At 38.2% G+C, this 18,736-nt stretch overlaps 2 protein-coding genes across 7 annotated transcripts in view; both read right to left on the bottom strand.

Moving 5' to 3' along the window:
* The window catches only part of MYRIP (myosin VIIA and Rab interacting protein), a 253,774-nt gene that overhangs the window by 131,499 nt on the left and 103,539 nt on the right, over positions 1-18,736 (bottom strand). For all 6 annotated transcript variants that reach the window (XM_060685982.2, XM_087894133.1, XM_087894130.1 and 3 more), the window contains exon 3: positions 11,860-12,081. In XM_060685982.2, coding sequence (XP_060541965.1) covers positions 11,860-12,081 — 222 coding nt within the window. The remainder of the gene's footprint in view (positions 1-11,859; positions 12,082-18,736) is intronic.
* On the bottom strand, positions 16,276-18,337 carry LOC148114234 (uncharacterized). The gene is made up of 3 exons (XM_087891579.1): positions 17,406-18,337; positions 17,093-17,177; positions 16,276-16,481 (listed from the first exon to the last, which is right to left on the bottom strand). The coding sequence occupies exons 1-3, from the start codon at positions 18,245-18,247 to the stop codon at positions 16,398-16,400; spliced, it is 1,011 nt and encodes a 336-aa protein (XP_087747705.1). The 5' UTR covers positions 18,248-18,337; the 3' UTR covers positions 16,276-16,397.

The following is an 18,736-nucleotide window of genomic DNA, read 5'->3' as shown; positions in this document are numbered from 1 at the left end:
GTATACTGTCGCCCTGCCTATTTAACTTATATGCAGAGCACATCATGAGAAAGGCAGGGCTAGTTGAATCAAAAGTTGGAGTTAAGATTGCCGGGAGAAATATCAACAACCTCAGATATGCAGATGATACCACTCTAATGGCAGAAAGTGAAGAGGAACTAAAGAGCCTCTTGATGCGGGTGAAAAAGGAGAGTGTAAATGTTGGTTTGAAACTCAACATTAAGAAAATTAAGATCATTGCATCCGGCCCTCCCAATTTGTGCCAAATAGATGGGGAGGAAATGGAAGTAGTGACAGATTTTATTTTCCTGGGCTCTTAAAAGACGCTTGCTCCTAGGGAGGAAAGCTATGGCAAATCTGGACAGCATACTAAAAAGCAGAGATATCACCCTGCCAACAAAAGTGCATATAGTCAAGGCTATGGTTTTCCCAGTTGCAATATATGGCTGTGAAAGTTGGACCATAAGAAAGGCTGAGCACCAAAGAATTGAGGCCTTTGAACTATGGTGCTGGAGAAGATTCCTGCAAGTCCCTTGGACTGCAAGGTGATCAAACCGGTCAGTTTTGAGGAGATCAACCGTGACTGCTCTTTAGAAGGCCAGATCCTGAAGATAAAACTCAAATACTTTGGCCACGTAATGAGAAGGAAGGACTCACTGGAGAAGAGCATAATGCTGGGAAAGATTGAGGGCAAAAGAAGAACGGGACGACAGAGAATGTGGTGGCTGGATGGAGTCACTAAAGCATAGGCGAGAGCTTAAATGGACTCCAGAGGATGGTAGAGGACAGGAAGGCCTGGAGGAACGCTGCCCATGGGGTCATGATGGGTCAGACACAACTTTGCAACTAACAATAACAACACTATTAATTATTCAAAGCCCTAATCCCAAAACAGATTGTTTTACATAAAAGTACCTTTTCAATTAAATTCAATTACTAAATTATTTTTAAAATAAATATTTTGATTTAGTGATTATATATGATGCAATATATCAGTATGTCTATCAGTACTGACAAATGGATTGAATATAGAATTCATTTAGGAAGTCAGGCTAAAATGGTGGGCAGAAATATTGAAAAAAGTATAGAAATCCTAGAGAAAATGTGATAAAATAATTTCTAGATATCTCCAGGGGTGGGATTCTACCGGTTTGCACCGGTTCACTAGAACCGGTTGTTAACTTTCTAAGCAATTCAGAGAACCGGTTGTTAGTAGAAATCTCCTTTTGTTTTTTTCCACTTTACAGGGTTAATTCTGTTAGGAATTACAACATTCTGGTGTTGTTTCTAGCCTAATCTTTATTGCCCTGCTTACAGAAACTGCCTCTCTGTTAACCCGTATTACATTCTTGGCAGTACGTCTAGACTTACTGTTGCCTCTGGAGCTTCTCCAGAGGTTTTTTTTTTCTTTGCTTGACTTTCTTAAAGGGGAAGGGTTGTTTTAAACTTTTTACACTGCTTTTGGGAGAAATCTGGCTAGTTCCTGTGTCTATTTATTCTGGTAATTGGTTTAACAAGCAACAGCTACTATGTTTGCTCCTTTACTTCATTCTGGAGAGCTTAAACGACCTCTCTGCTAAAGGGTTTCACTTTATGGACAAGAGTTGGCTGCTGATAGTTATCACTGCATTTTAACTATTTTAATTCCTCAAGATGCTCTGGCACCCTGCCTGATTTGTAACTCTGGCTTGCAGGTATTTCTAATCTAATGTTTGGTATTTAGGGCAGCTTTTTGCAAGCAAAGAAGCTTTTTGTATTTTTGTACAGGTTATCTTTGACTTACAACAGTTCATTTATGACCATTCGAAATTACATATTTAACTCACATTTAAAGTTCTGTAATGGGCTTTTGGAAATAATATTGAAACCAACAAGAAGAGTATGCTTATCTCCCCTGCATTTTTAGAGAAGCCTTTTTTTATATAAACATATGACAAACACATTTAATAACTCCTAATTTAACACCGCTACTACTATTATTCCAATCATGTTGGGAGCATTGAAGTAGTTCTGGATTGAAAGGATTGAATGGTGACACATTCAAACTCACATGGTACTGCATTTCTCTTTTGTAATTGCAAACCAGGTGTGATTCAGAGTTTGAAATTCCATGATAAGAAAAAATAAATAAACTTAAAAAAATGCTTAGAGTGTAAAAATACACACTCATACATACATACGCACACATTATATACATATACTGTATAGGTAACTGAATATGGATCTGTAAGTAAAACTATCAAAGTAACTGGATTCAATTTGGTGACCTTTCTGGAAATCTCAGGTGCCTGTCAACTAAAAAAAGGAGAGTATTTTCTTCTTTTGAATGACCATTTCTCTATTGTGTAAAAAGAGCAGAATACAGAGAGGAATATGGATATAACATGGAAGGATTGTAGCATTTATCATCTAAACGCCTACCTAGTCTGAAAGGAAGTAGAACAAAACTTCAGATTGCTCTGTCCTCATTCTGTTTGCAATAAAAGGAAAAGTAGAGACTCTGTCAGGCTTTCAAGATCCAGATATTATATCTTATAACAATATACTTATACCAAGTCCTGTAACATCTTTTTCCTGATCTAGTCTACCTCATAGGGCTGATAAATTTAGCATTACATTGTTGAGATTGGTGAGATACCTGCCAAACTTTTCCTTCCCATTCGTCAATCAATTCATTTGTGCCCAGGATTCCATTGTGAAAGGAGGATTATCCATTGTTGCAGAATGTAAATCTCAGAGACACAATCTACGTAGCCAGTTATTGATTCCAAGACCCTGTTTTTTATTCTTTTGCCATATTTAATAATTACAAGAACCTTTTTATCTACATTATTTACTGGAATTTTTTTTCAAATGTTTCTTCTGGGCTTATAATTCATACTCACATACAAGAAGAAAATGCAATCGTTAGTAAATTTGAATAGTCTCGGGATTACATTATGGATATAGGCATTTGAAAGATAATACACTTCTCACAATGACATAACCCATCTGCAAACAGTTGCCTTGGTTCCTCTCAGCAAGGTACTCAACACCATGACATGCCAATTTTTCAAGACAACTCTTGGGTTACTTCACTCTATTTTATTTTATTTTATTTATTTATTTTATTTTGTCGAGTACATATTAGATAATATATGTAAGTATAAGCATGAATTGAATACATAAAATGAATACAATTAAAGGGAATATTAGGACAGGGACAGTAGGCATGCTGGTGCTCTTATGCACACCCCTTACAGACCTCTTAGGAATGGGGTGAGGTCAACAGTAGACAGTTTTAGGTTAAAGTTTTGGGGGTTTTGGGATAAGATCACAGAGTCTGGTAGTGCATTCCAGGCATTAACAACTCTTGCTGAAGACATTTTCTGCAATCAAGTCTGGAGCAGTTCACTTTAAGTGTATCTGTTATGTGCTCGTGTATTGCTGTTGTTGAAGCTGAAGTAGTCATTGACAGGTAGCAGATGATTTTATGAGTTATGCTTAGGTCATACCGAAGGCGGCGTAGTTCTAAATTTTCTAAACCCAGAATTTCAAGTCTGGTGGCATAGGGTATTTTGTTATGAGCAGAGGAGTGGAGGACTCTTCTTGTGGAATATTTCTGGACATGCTCAATTGTATTAATATCTGATATGCAGTGCAGGTTCCAGACAGATGAGCTGTATTCGAGAATTGGTCTAGCAAATGTTTTGTATGCTCTGGTTAGTAGTGTAATATTACCGGAGAAGAAGCTACACAAGATTCACAACCCTTAATGCCTTTTTGGAAATGTTGTTACAGTGGGCTTTGGCACTTAGACCATTTGATATGAGTACTCCAAGGTCCTTGTCAGAGTGAGGGTCATCTACAAGGTCATATCCACTACCTTGTATTTAATGTTCTGATTCTTTTTGCCAATGTGTAAGAGCATTTGTTGGTTGAAATTTGGAGTTCCAATTTTTTGACCATTCCGACACAAAGTCAAGTTCTTTTTGAAGGGTAGCAGCATTGTTGGTAGTATTAAATAGTTTAATATCATCGGCGAAGAGAACGCAGTTACTTATAATATGATCACAAAGGTCATTTATGTATAGTATGAAGAGTGTTGGTCCTAGAACGCTGCCTTGGGGGACACCGCTATTAACAGGTGCAGGATTTGATAGGGCACTCCCTATTTTGATCACATGTTGTCTGTTTGACAGAAACGCAGTTATCCAAATATGGAGGGGTCCGGAGATGCCATAGGATTTTAATTTTAGAAGTAGTTTGTCATGTACCACTGAATCAAAGGCTTTACAGAAGTCTATGTAAATTGCATCTATTCGTTTGCCCTGATCAAGATTTGTAGTCCATATGTTTTTGCAGTGTAGAAATTGTAGATTACAGGATAATTTTTTTCTGAAACCAAATTGTTTATTAGAGAGTAGGTTGTTTGTTTCTAGGTGGAAGGTAATGGATTGGTTGATGATTGATTCCATGACTTTGCAGGTGATGCAACATAACGAACTCAAATTCTTTCACAGTATTATTTTAATAATCAAAGGGCTGCGGATAGTATTTTTTAGTAGGAAAGATGATACTGATTAATGAGCTTCACTGGGAGTGAACATCCCTTGATCTACTTGTTTTTTTGGATTACCCGCTACCAAATGTTTCTATTCTGCTAGGGTTTTTTTCTATTGTCCTTACTTGTTCTCTTTACTTATGTAGAAAACTTCAAGAACCTCACATATTTCCTGCTATGTTTTGATTCTGGAACTCCTCCTTAATAGAATAGAATAGAATTCTTTATTGGCCAAGTGTGATTGGACACACAAGGAATTTGTCTTGGTGCATACGCTCCCGGAGTACATTCGTCAAGAATCATAAGGTACAACACTGAATGATAGTCATAGGGAAACAGTCAATATAAATCTTAAGGATACCAGCAACAAGGTTACAGTCATACAGTCAAAAGTGGGAGGAGATGGGTGATAGGAACAATGAGAAGATTAATAGTAATGCAGACTTAGTAACTAGCTTGACAGGGTTGAGGGAAATATTTTTTAGCAGAGTGATGGCGTTCGGGGAAAAACTGTTCTTGTGTCTAGTTGTTCTGGTGTGCAGTGCTCTACAGTATTGTTTTGAGGGTAGGAGTTGAAACAGTTTATGTCCAGGATGCAAGGGGTCTGTAAATATTTTCTCAGCTCTCTTTTTGACTCGTGCAGTATACAGGTCCTCAATGGAAGGCAGGTTGGTAGTAATTGTTTTTTCTGTAGTTCTAATTATCCTCTGAAGTCTGTTTCTGTTTTGTTGGGTTGCAGAACCAAACCAGACAATTATGGAGGTGCAGATGACAGACTCAATAATTCCTCTATAGAACTGTATCAGTGGCTCCTTGGGCAGTTTGAGCTTTCTGAGTTGGCGCAGAAAGAACATTCTTTTTTGTGCTTTTTTGATGACGTTTTTGATGTTAGGTGTCCATTTTAGGTCTTGAGATATGGTAGAACCTAGAAATTTGAAGGTCTCTACTGTTGATACTGTGTTGTCTAGTATTGAGTATTGAGTAAGAGATGGTAGTATGGGAGGGTTTTTCATAAAATCTACCACCATTTCTATGGTTTTGAGTGTGTTCAGTTCCAGATTGTTCTGGTTGCACCATGAGGCTAGTTGTTCAACTTCCCGTCTGTATGCAGATTCATCATTGTCTCAAATGAGACTGATCACTATTGTGTTATCTGCAAACTTCAGTAGTTTAACAGATGGATTGTTTGAGATGCAGTCATTGGTATATAGAGAGAAGTGGAGAGAGCACACAGCCTTGTGGGGGCCCTGTGCTAATTGTACAGGTATCTGATGTGATTCTGCTTAGCTTCATCTGCTGCTTCCTGACTGTTAGGAAGCTTATGATCCACAAGTGTGTTCAGGTACCGCTAGCTGGCTTAGCTTACTTAGAAGAATGTCTGGAATGATGGTGTTGAATGCTGAACTAAAGTCTACAAAGAGGACCCTTATGTAGGTATTTCAACATTTTACCACAACAGACTGGCACTCTTAGCCCCACTCTAGGGGCTCAATTCTGCTGTCAATTAACTCACAAAATTAAAAAAATACTTAAGAAGCAGCTCCTGTGAAATGGTGTTAGCCAGCTCAGTTATACCACTACTGTATATTATTTGTAATGCAAACAATACACAGCAGAACATTCTGACAATTTACTTTTCCCTATTCTCTTTATGTTTTGGTGCTTGATAATTGTTGCCAACTCTCCCTCTCTTATGGGGTAAACCTTGATTTCCTAAAACCGTGACACTGAATATAGAATATAAAATATACAGTAACAGAATTGGAAGGGACCTTGGAGTCTTCTAGTCCAACCCCCTGCTTAGGTGGGAAAAAATTTGGATGGTTATCCAATCTCTTCTGAAAAACTTCCAATATTGGAGCATTCACAACTTCTGGAGGCAAATCGACTGATTAATTGTTCTAACTGTCAGGGAATTTCTCCTTTGTTCTAGGTTGCTTCTCTCCTTGATTAGTTTCAACTTGGCTTCTTGTCCTGCCCTCAGATGCTTTGGAGAATAGCTTGAGTCCCTCTTCTTTGTGGCAGCCCCTGAGATATTGGAACACTGCTATCATGTCACCTCTACTCTTTATTTCATTAAACTAGACATACCCAATTCCAGCAACCTTTATATGTTTTAACCTCCGATCTCCTAATCATCTTTGTTGCTCTTCTCTGCACTCTTTCTAGAATCTCTACATCTTTTTTACATTGTGGCGACCTAAACTGGATGCAGTATACCAAGTGTGGCCTTACCAGGGCATTATAAAGTGGTATTAACATTTCACATGATCTTGATTCTATCCCTCTGTGTTAAGTATTGAATAGACGGCACAGAGACCAATCAGGAGCCAGTAGCTAGAGCAGGAAAATTAAGCGCACATCAGTAGCTGAAGCCATGGACAGCTCCAATTTAAAAAGGGCTGCCGTGGCTCACATTGCCATTACTGTTACTGGAGCTGAATAAAGCTGTTGAACTACCGGACATATCCTGTGTCCTCTGTCTGCACCCACTACTCAACCCTGATGACGAGGTCAGGATTTCCAGAAGGACAATAGGATACTAGGCTGCACAGACTCTCCACGTGGCAATCAACGGCCATCAAAACTACAACCGGCCAATACAAGATGTCTTCAATAATTCTACCTGCGCTATTCAACCCAGTAGGAGAAGACTGGGATTCCTATATGGAATGTTTCCACAAGTTCCTGGAAGCTAGCAATCTTTTGAGCCTTTCTGAACAAAGGAAAAGAGCATTTGTTCCACACACACTGCGGAGCCGCCGTTTTTAAAGTGGCAAAAGTCCTAGCATCTCCGGCGGAATTGAGAACCATGACCTGCCCGGTGCTACAAGGAATTCTGAGGCACACTACGCTCCCCAAGCCTCATCCCTCGTGAAATGACACAAATTCTACAAGAGACACCAAAAGAAGGGAGAGAGAGTCCATTAGCGAGTTCGTCGCGACCCTGCGCGAGATAGCCACTGCCTGTGAATTCTCCAATCTGTACGAAGCAATGAGAGACCAGTTGGTATTGGGACTGTGAGACCTCACCCTACAAAGCCAATTGCTTGTGAAACCAAGAATAACATTCCAAGAAACCATGGAGGAAGCGACTGCAACCGAAGCGTCACGGAAGTCCGCAGCCGTGATGAAAAAGATGAATAAGGGGCTGCAAGCAAAGGAAGATTCCACAGTCCACTATGAGGATGTGGAGACCAAATCCGAGGACAGAGACGAGGACAAAGTACATCATCTCCATTCGGAACAGAAAGGGAGATACTAAGAAAAAGGAAAAAAGGAATTTTGGTGTGCTGGATGAGAGGGAAACCATCCCCAGACTGAGTGTAGATTCAGAGATGCGATCTGCCAGTGCTGCGACTGGAAAGGATACATCACAAGAGCCTACAAAGCATCACAACCAGGTTCCCGCAGAACCAGACAATCCAGCCCTCCGCCAAAAGCCGGGAGTTTCCAAACAAGCAACAGGAAACAACCGTTCAGAAGAAACTGCCAAAATGAGGACCACTGCTCAGAGAGAGGGGAAACACACCAGACCATAATAGTTGGCCACTCGAGCATGGGAAAAGCAAAAAAGATGGCGGTGACCGTTTCCATAGAAGGGAGACCATGCAAGATGGAGGTCAACTCAGGATCCTACCTTTCCATGGTCTCCTGGACAACCATCAAACAACTAATACCCAGAATCACAGCCAGCACACTCAAGCCACAGAGACTCACACTTAAGGACTACCAAGGAAACCAAATTCCAGTAATGGGAATCGGTTATTTCAATGTAGAGTTCAAAGAATTCAGAGGACAACTACCCTTAACCATAGTAGACCGGGACAGGCCTAGCCTACTGGGGTTGGAGTGGTTCTGGGTCTGGCAGCGATGGGGATCAACCGAGTCGAAGACAATAGCTGGGAAGAAGAACTCCTATGGGATTTCGCAGATGTCTTCGATGGAAAACTAGGCAAGTACACGGGGACCCCTATCTCATTTAACCTAAATCCCCAAGTTACCCCTGTCCGAATAAAGCCTAGAAGGGTTCCTTTTGCTCTACGGCCCAAAATTGATGAGCAACTGGATAAACTCATTGCCCAAGGGGTTTTAGAGCCGACAGACCATGCCAAGTGGAAGACACCGAGAGTAACTACCATGAAGCCAGATGGGTCAGTGCGTTTGTGTGGTGACTATAGAAGTACCCTGAATAAGGCTTTACAGCAGAGCGCATACCCCGTGCCTGTTGTACAACATTTGTTACATTCCCTGGGTAGAGGAAAAATATTCACAAAACTCGATTTGGCTCAGGCGTACCAACAGTTCAACAGCTGCCAGTTGATGACGTCATAGAGAGGCACAAATGATAGTCACACATAAGGGAGCATTCAAATGCAGGCGATTGTAGTTTGGGGTAAGTGTGGGCCCGGGGCTGTTCCAGAGCCTCATGGAGCACCTCCTACAGGGAATGAAGGAGTCATCCCCTATTTCGATGATATCCTAATATCAGCCATTAGTCAGGAACAACTGCAGCAACAACTAAGGGCAGTATTAACTTGATTCCAAGAAGTGGAGTTGAAAATTAAAAAAAGACAAATGCCAGTTAGCAGTAGAAAAGGTTGAATTTTGGGGATACCTGATTCACGGTTCTGGAATATTACCTACCATGGGCAAGCTAAAAGCAATTCAAGAAGATCCAACCCCAACCAATAGAACAGAACTGCAGGCATTCCTGGGGTAAATTCCTGTAAATTTCTACAACATTTTCCTGCCACAGAAAGCCAAGATTGCTGAACCTTTACACTGTTTACTGGACAAAAAGACGGCCTTGATTTGGGGACGTAAGGAAGCGAATGCCTTTGAACAAATCAAAAGACTGCTAACATCAGACACATCCTAGTGTAGTATAGTGAAACATTACCAGTGAGACTAATCTGTGACGCATCGCCGTTTGGAATAGGAGCAATCTTAAGCCATTGCATGCCCAATGGAAGAGAAGCCCCAGTTGCTTTCTACTCTCAGACCCTATCCAAACCGGAAAGGAATGACAGTCAGCTCAACAAAGAAACACTAGCTGCAGTGGCTGGAATCAAAAGATTCCATGAATATCTCTACGGGAGAAAGTTCGAGCTGATAACAGACCATAAATCACTCCGGGAATCATCGCGAGAGATAGACCTACACCCCGCGTGTTATCTCCACGAATGCTGAGATGGACAGAATTCCTCGCCGCTTATAATTACCAGCTGCTATATAGACTGGGAAACATGATTGACCACACAGATGTCCTCAGTAGATGCCCACTGCTGGAACCGGTGGAAGACCCAGCGCCATCCACAACCACGTTGTTGATAGAGACTCTCGCGAACACACAGATCACAGCCGCAGACATCGCAAGAGCAACAGGAAGAGACAGGACTTTGGCACGGGTTTTGAACTGGATATGGAAAAGCTGGCCAGAGACAGAAATAGACGAGGAATTCAAATCATTCAAGACACGACAGACTGAGCTATCGGGATTGAGAGGGTGTTTGTTGTGGGGAGATAGAGTAATCATTCCAAAAATGTTGAGAAATGATATTCTGGAAATGTTACACTAGGGATACCCAGGAATAGTTAAAATGAAGGCATTAGCTAGAAGTTATGTCTTGTGGCCGGGAACGGACAAGGAAATAGAAAAATGGGTAGCGATGTGCACACCCTAGCAAGAATCTTGGACGACACCACACGCAGCACCCACACACAATTGGGAAAGACCTAAGACACCATAGTCAGGCATACACATTGATTTTGCGAGACCCTGCCAGGGAAACACATTTTTAATCACTGTCAATGCATGCTCTAAATGGCTAGAAGTAAATCTCATGTCATCAACAACAACAGAAACGGTCATCCGAGTCCTATGGAGACTGTTCGCAACACATGGGTTGCCACGCACAGAAGTCCCTCAGAACTATTGATGGGGAGGAAGCTGAGATTCAATTTAGACAAACTACACCCCCAATACAGCGCAGAAAAACCAGTAGACTCCACTAGTAAATATAGACAGTTCCAAGTGGGGGATAAGGTGTATGCAAAGAATTTCAGTGGAAACCCCCTATGAGTTCCAGCGAAAATAATCCAAATCACAGGCCCATTATCATACAGAATAGAAACAGAGGACGGCCAAGAGTGGAAAAGACACAGACCAACTCAGAGGCCGAATAGTTAGAAAGGAACATGAGATACAAGAGGAAACCCAGGAGCAAGAGAGGAAACACCACAGAAACCGCAGAAATAGACCAGGCCCTACACAATGCACAACCAAATGCACAACAACACTCAAACCTGAATAGAGTCGATGGGCACTTATCTGATGTCCAACGATGATTTCCCGAAGTTGGAGACAGTCCACCAGTCCAGCAGGGGAATGAAGAAATAAATATCCAAAAAGATAGGCCCATGCCATTGGCCGAGTTCGAAAGAATCCCAGCAGTGCCCATGGGAGAGACACAGAACCCAACCTCTCATTGCGAAATCACCGAGTCAACTGAACTGTGCAGGTCAAGTCACGCCCAAAAGCAACCCGCCTAATTGCGTGATTACATTGTCTGAAAAGAACCTGACTGGTTGATGCCAGCCTAGAGGGGAGGGGTGTTAAGTATTGAATAGACGGATACAGGGACCAATCAGGAGCCAGTAGCTAGAGCAGGAAAATTAAGTGCACGTCAGTGGCTGAAGCCGTGGACAGCTCCGGTTTAAAAAGGGCTGCTGCGGCTCGCATTAGCATTGCTGTTACTGGAGCTGAATAAAGCTGTTGAACTGCCGGACGTGTCCTGTGTCCTCTGTCTGCACCCACTACTCAACACTCTGTTTATGAAGCCTAGAACTGTGTTGGCTTTTTTGGCAGCTGCTGCACACTGCTGGCTCATATTTAAGTGATTGTCCACTAGGACTCCAAGATCCCTCTCATAGTTACTACTATTGAGCGAGGTACCACAAATACTGTACCTATTTTGTTTTTCTTGCCTAAATGTAGAACCTTACTTTTTTCACCATTGAATTTCATTTTGTTAGATAGCACCCAATGATCAAGTATGTCAAGGTACTGAGTTATCATCTCATCAAACCATTTTGAAAATAAAACACAATTAAATAAACAATTTCCTTCATGAAGAAAGCAAAATCTTCCAACAAATTTATATGATTTTCCAAAGAATCAATATCCAACAGCACCATAAGAAATTTCTGGAATACTGAATGCGTCTTTTCATGTGACATTCGACTTAATGAATTAATAGTGGGGAAAAAGAAGTCAGAAGGCATCAGCTTGTCATGTCACAATAAATACTCACCTAGCTTGCTGACACATGTTGCAGAGCCACGCTTTCTCTTTCTTCTGATAAAAGCTGCAGTTCTTGCAGATGTTGTATTTGCAATCTTGGCACTGTCGTTTAGTATTGATGAGAAAATTGAATGGGGAGCAGCAACACATGCAACAATGCTCATTAAATCTCTCATGCTTGGAAAGAATGCTGCACTTGTTACCCTCTTCATCAAGCTTCTGTTTCATTTCACTGGAATTCCCAAAGAAAGGAAGGAAATGAAAACAAAATTAAAATAACACTGTATTTAAAGGGAAGTTTCACTCTATTGCCTGGACAAAATTCAACAAAATAAAATGACTTTCTCTCCACTAGCTTTTCCCAGAATAGGCTTATGCCTACTTCTCACCTCTTCAATACTAGACATTTCTTAAATTTCTATTTCTAATTTCTTATTAAAAATATAAAAAACCCACTAAACCATATTTTTCTCCTTTTTGTCCTCCTTCTTTCCTTATACTTCTTTCCTTATACTCCAAATTCTTTTTTAAAAAAACCTTTATTGTTAAAAAAAAAAGTTGGACATGGTGGAACTGTCTTGGTGATCTCTCCGCCCTACAAAATATAACTTATTATATTATAGCCTAAGTTTCTTATATCTTCAATATGCATTACTACTAATTCTATACACATATTTCTTTTACATATTTACAGATACATACTATATTACATATATTGCATCTTGTTTCGAGCTATACCTCCTTGTTCTTATTTGTTCTGACTTCTATTCCTTAGGTCTAACCATTGATAAAATTTATTCCAAATCTCATAGTATTCTGTCTCTATTTTTCAGTTCTAACATCAGTCTATCACACTCTGCACATTCAAGTATTTTCTTTATTATTTCCAATTCTTTCGGTATGTTTTCACTCTTCCATTGTTGGACGTAAACTATTCTTGCTGCTGTTATGATGTGCAATGTTAGATATGTTAACACTTTACTTAAATCTTCTTTTATAATTCCTAATAGAAATAGTTGTGGATTGAATTCCACTTTTTGTCCTGTCATTCCTTCTAACCACATTTGGATCCTTTCCCAATATTCTTTTGCTTTTCTACATGTCCACCAAGTGGTAATAGGTACTTGGTATTTGATCACATTTCCAGCATTTAGGTGATAAATTTTTATACATTTTGGCTAATCTAGGTGGTGGTAGGTGCCACCTGTAAAACATTTTATATAGGTTCTCTTTGCACGACGTGGCCAAAGTTAACTTCCTGTTTTTTCCCCACAATTTTTCCCACTTTTCCAATTCGATATTGTACCCAAAGTTCTTTGCCCATACCACCATCATCTCTTTAACACGCCCTTCCTCCATTTTGTATTCTAATAAAAATTTATATATTGCTTTAATCACTTTTTCCTCTGTCCCCAATAAAACTTTATCTAATATCGTTAAATTTTTGTGGATCCCCCATGTTTTCATATCTTTCATATAACTTGACTGAATTTATAAATATGACCACCATTCCAATTCGAACACTTGTTCTTTTAGCTGCAGTCTCGATTTTAATCTCCCCTGTTCATCTAATATATCTTTGTATGTCACAATTTTTCCCCAGTTGATAAGATTTCAATATACCACCGCTTCTAGGGTGGAAAGCCAAATCGGTATTTCCCTATAGTTCTGTTTTTTTATTTTGTTCCAAATCTCCAATAATGCCTGTCGTATGTGATGTCTTTGGAAATATTGATGTGCCTTATGTCTTTCATACCAGAGGAATGCATGCCATCCTGCTTGAATGTCATGACCTTCTAATGTTAATAATCTTTTGTTTCTTAGGATTATCCATTCTTTGACCTAGGTGATCGTTGCTGCTTGGTAAGATAGTTCCCAATCAGGCAAACCAAATCCTCCTTTTTGACCTCCTGAAGTAGTTTCAATTTAATTCTTGACTTTTTCCCCTGCCATATAAATTTCAACACAATTTTATTCAAATTATCAAAATACTCTCTAATTTTATAGGTGTATTTTGAAATAAGATGATTAATTTTGGCAGAACATTAATTTTAATAGTTGCTATTCTACCCATCAAGGAATTGGATGTTTCCCCATCTCTCCAAGTCTGCTTTTATTTGATTTAATAGTTTAATATAATTGTCCTCCTTAATCAATGTGCATCTTGCTGTCAATTAATCCCTAGATACTTTACCTTTTTTACTAATTGTATATTTATTCCCTTGGTCAAATCATCTTTCTGTTTATTTGTCATATTTTTAGCAATCATTTTGGTTTTTTCCTTATTTACTTTTAGTCCAGCTATTTCTCCATATTCCTCTAATACCTCCCATAAGCCTCAAACCTGATTGCAATGGTTCCTCTAGTATATCCACAAAAGCTTGTAATTTGTAACTTTCTCCTTTATTTTCCAATCCTGTAATCTGTCTTTTCTTATTATTCTTGTTAGTACTTCCAAAGTCAATATAAATAACAATGGAAATAATGGACGCCCTTGTCTTGTGCCTTTCTGGATTTTAATTTTTTTTTTGATTTTTTTTTTTAAACAAACAAAACATAAAAATCCATCTTCCATTAACAATTACAAACAGTGTGTCAATCGGTTACAAATTCTTTGTGCTTCATCCCCATATTCATATTTTACTAAGTATCCAATTTCTCATATTATCAATCTAATATATATCTTTATATCATTATCATCATTGGTCATTTATCTAACAATGGCGTTATCATTCCAAAAAAATATTATTTTCACATATTATATTATAACATTCATTTTATAATTCATATTTCATTTCCATGTTTTGGTATCTAGCCATTGGTAGAATAATTCCCATATCTTATAATATTGTTTATCTTCTTTTTCTCTAATTTCAAATGTCAATTTACTCATTTCAGCACATTCCATGATTTTCTTAATAATTTCATCTTGCATTGGTATTTTCTCATTTTTCCAGTTTTTAGCAAGCACGATTCTAGCTGCTGTCAATACATTCACAATCAAATATCTCAATTCTCTGTTATATGTTTCTGGCACAATTCCTAATAAAAAAATCTCTGGTTTAAAGTCTATGTGTTTCTTTGTCATTTTTTCCAGCCATGTGTGGATTTTAGTCCAAATATCTTTTGGCTTCTACACATGTCCACCACATATGGTAATATGAGCCTGGTATCTGATGACATTTCCAGCACTTTTCAGACTTGTTCTTGAACATTCTGGCAATTCTCGTCAGGGGTAAATGCCACCTGTAAAACATCTTATACAAATTTTCCTTATATGCTGTTGACATTGTCATTTTATAATTTTGTGACCACAATTTTTGCCATTTCTCTAAATCAATTCCATAACCAAAATTTTCCCCCATGCTATCATTGTTTCTTTAACTTGTTCTTCTTTCAATTTTACATCTAATAAATAACCATACAATTTTTTAATTACATAGTCATTAGAACCCATTAGAATTTTATCTAAGTTAATCAAAATATTATAGAAACCTTCTTGCTTAGAATCTTCTTCATATCTAGAACGTATTTGCAAATAAGAAAACCAATCCATCTTAAAACCTTTTTCTTCCAATTCTTGCTTTGATTTAAGTTCACTCTTTTCATCCATTAATTCACTATATCTAACAATTTGTTCCCTTCTAAATATTACTGAATATGAAAATGCTTCAATCATTGATACCCAGACTGGAATTTTCAAATAATGTTGTTTTTTAATCTTCTCCCAGTTTAATAACAAAGCCTCACGTATATGATGTCTTCTAAAATACCCCTGTACTTTTGTTCCTTTATACCATAAAAAAGCATGCCACCCCAACAACAAATCATCTCCTTCTAAATTCAATAATCTGGTATTTCTTAACGTTATCCATTCTTTGATCCACATCAAACTTGTCGCTTGATAATAAAGTTCCCAGTTAGGTAAACCAAAACCCCCTCTCATTCTGGCATCTTGTAACAACCTTAATTTAATCATCGCCTTCTTTCCCTGCCAAATATATTTTAACACTATTTTATTCAATTCTTTGAAAAAATATTTTCCCAATCTAATTGGAATTGTCTGGAACAAATATAAAATTCTAGGTAATATATTCATCTTGATATCCTCCCAATCAATGATAATTGAACATTTTCCCATTCCGCCAAGTCTGTCCTTTTCTGTTGTTTTGAGTTTGTTGTAATTATGGATTTTAAATTTTTTTATCACCTCTCCATTCACTATTGCTCTGGCCTCCTATTTGGGATATATTGCCGTAAGCATATTTAAAAATTTTGTCACCAATCTATCTACTTGCATTTTTTACATGCTTTCAAACTGCTAGGTTGGCAGAAGATGGGACAAGTAATGGGAACTCACAGCACTAGGGATTCGAACTGCTGAACTGCTGACATTTCAATCGACCAACTCAACGTCTTAGCCTCTGAGCCACCATGTCCCATGTATACATACATGGGATGTATCCTCATTCTTGTTTTCTTTAAAGAAAAAGTCCATTTGTTTTTCGATTGTCAGCCTAAATTTTTCCTCTTTTAGAATTGACCTACTTAGAGTCCTTCTTCTTCTTCTTCTTCTTCTTCTTCTTCTTCTTCTTCTTCTTCTTCTTCTTCTTCTTCTTCTTCTTCTTCTTCTTCTTCTTCTTCTTCTTCTTCTTCTTCTTCTTCTTTTTTTGCCCTTTCCAACAGACCCTCATTGGGTTATTGTCTGCCCATGTATTTGTCTCTATTTCTACTTCTTTTACTTCTGCATTCAATTCTATTGACATCCATACCATGTCAAGTCTGGACCAGGACTGATGTCTGTTAGAGTAATATGTATATTGCTTCTTCCCCTGGTTTCTCTCCCTCCAAGTGTCCTGTAAATTTAATTCATCTACCATTTTAAAAAAAAGTTTCAGACAAAGTTCTTCTAATTCCTTTTTTTAATTTGTTGCTTCTATATCTAATTCTTTGTCTACAATCGCATTAAAATCTCCTAACTAACAGAGGTTATCACATTCTGTATCTCAAATGATATTGTGCAGTTTATTATAGAACTATTCCTGTCCCCCACTGGGGGCATAGATTTCTAGTAATAGAATCGATTTTTGATTTACTATTATTTCCATGACCAGAATTCTACCCTCTTCATCTTTGTAAATTTGTTTGGCCCATATTGTTTCCTTAATGTACAGTGCTACCCCTCTCTTTTTTTGTTCTGCCAGTGATACAAATAATTTCCCCAGTTTGGGGCATTCTAATACCTGTTTGTATTGTTCTTTTATGTGCACTTCTTGTAATGCTATTATTTCCAAATTGTAACTTTGTAATTTATGAAAGATCTCTCTCCTTTTTGCGGGACAGTTTAGTCCATTAATATTCACAGATAAAATCTTACTTTCCTCTTGCATTCCTCTATTCATGTCTTATATCTAGGTCTTGTCATTCTTGTCCTGGTCTCTCAGTTCTTTAGGCGTTTCACCATTGCTCTCTGGTCTTTCCCCTTTTTCTTTTTACTTCTTTCTAAGATGTTCTTCCACAACAGGTATTCTTTACTCTCTTTGTTCTGATATTTACCTCTCTTCTCGTTCTTCTCGTTCTTCCTCGCTTCCAAAGTGTTGGTTATAAAATTCCTCTGCTTTGTCCAAAGAGTCCACTCTATACCTTTTTTCTTGCCAGGTGACCATTATACCTTCCGGTGTCAGCCACCTGAAGCTCACATTATACTTAGTCAACATTGATGTTAGGAACTGGTACGGTCTTTTCAGTTCCCTAATTCTTCTTGGGATCTGCTTTAGAACTGTCAGTTGTTTCCCTCTATATTCTATTGGATTATCACTTGTTCTATGCAATATTTCATCCCGAATTGATTTCTTCATGAACATAACATTTACTTCTTTCGGTAGATTGTGCCTCCTCATGTAATTTGTATGGATTCTATAGATCTCATCCATTTCTGTTAGCATTTCTTCCTTTTCTGTTCCAAGCGCATTCGCTATTAGTTCTGCCAGAATATCTGGCAGATCTTCTCCTTTCTCCTCTCTAATATTCTGGAAACGTATGTAGTGTGCCGCTTTTTCTGATTCGAGAAAAATAACTGTATTCTCTAATTCCCTATTCACCTGGATTAATTTCTCACTCATTTCATCCATTCTTTTTCCTTCCCTCTCCATCCTTTCTTCCATCAGCTGCAATTTCTGTTCATTTTTAGTAATTTGCTTTTGGAAAAATTCAAATTTATCGTCCATCTTTTGTATTTTTTCTTTAAGTTCTCTTGTATCATTTCTTACCTCTCCTATCTCTTTTTTCATTTCATGATTCTTAGTCATAGCTTCTTGCATTGACTGTAGCATTGCCTGCAGATCTTTAAAGGAATTAGACCTCTCCCTTTGGACCATGTCCTCTATCGATCTCTGCATTAACTGATGATATCTGGGTAGTTTGCTTCCTCCCTATCCCTACCTTAGTTAAGTTTGTAGTACTTGTCATTTTTAGAAAATTTTCTACAAGGCTGGACTCCAACCAGGACTCCCACCACTTTTTCACACCAATAGAATCCTTCACTGTGTGATATTTAAGTTATTAATATTAATCATTGGATATCAGACTTATTCTATTTATATAAACCTAACTATATTTAACTTGCTGATCTAACACCATATATACTGTTATCAATACACATAAAAATAATACCATTAAGCTTAATATAAACAATCCTAATAATACTTGTAGTTACAATAATCACAGTGGTACATCAAAAATATTTCTGATATTGACAGTGCTATTGGTAACTTCTGGGTTCCAATATCTTCTAAACAGTTATTAAAGTTCAGTTCAACAATTTTCTGATGTTGCCTTCTGCTCAGATCAAATGTTCAACACATGTCTCTAGGTATTACTTTCTTATT

Source organism: Pantherophis guttatus, chromosome 4 (genome assembly GCF_059756535.1).
Source record: "Pantherophis guttatus breed Tessera chromosome 4, ASM5975653v1, whole genome shotgun sequence".
NCBI lineage: Eukaryota > Metazoa > Chordata > Lepidosauria > Squamata > Colubridae > Pantherophis > Pantherophis guttatus.
The sequence above is the reverse complement of the archived record's forward strand: the minus strand, read 5'-3'. Positions and strand labels throughout refer to the sequence as shown.

Coding starts and splice junctions, on each gene's coding strand:
- LOC148114234 (XM_087891579.1), bottom strand. CDS start 18,247: ATGCAGAGATCGATAGAGGACATGGTCCAAAGGGAGAGGTCTAATTCC. Junction 17,178..17,405: donor CGAGAAGAACGAGAAGAGAG/GTAAATATCAGA, acceptor TCCCGCAAAAAG/GAGAGAGATCTTTCATAAAT. Junction 16,482..17,092: donor TAAAAGAACAATACAAACAG/GTATTAGAATGC, acceptor GAAGAAGAAGAA/GAAGAAGAAGAAGAAGAAGA.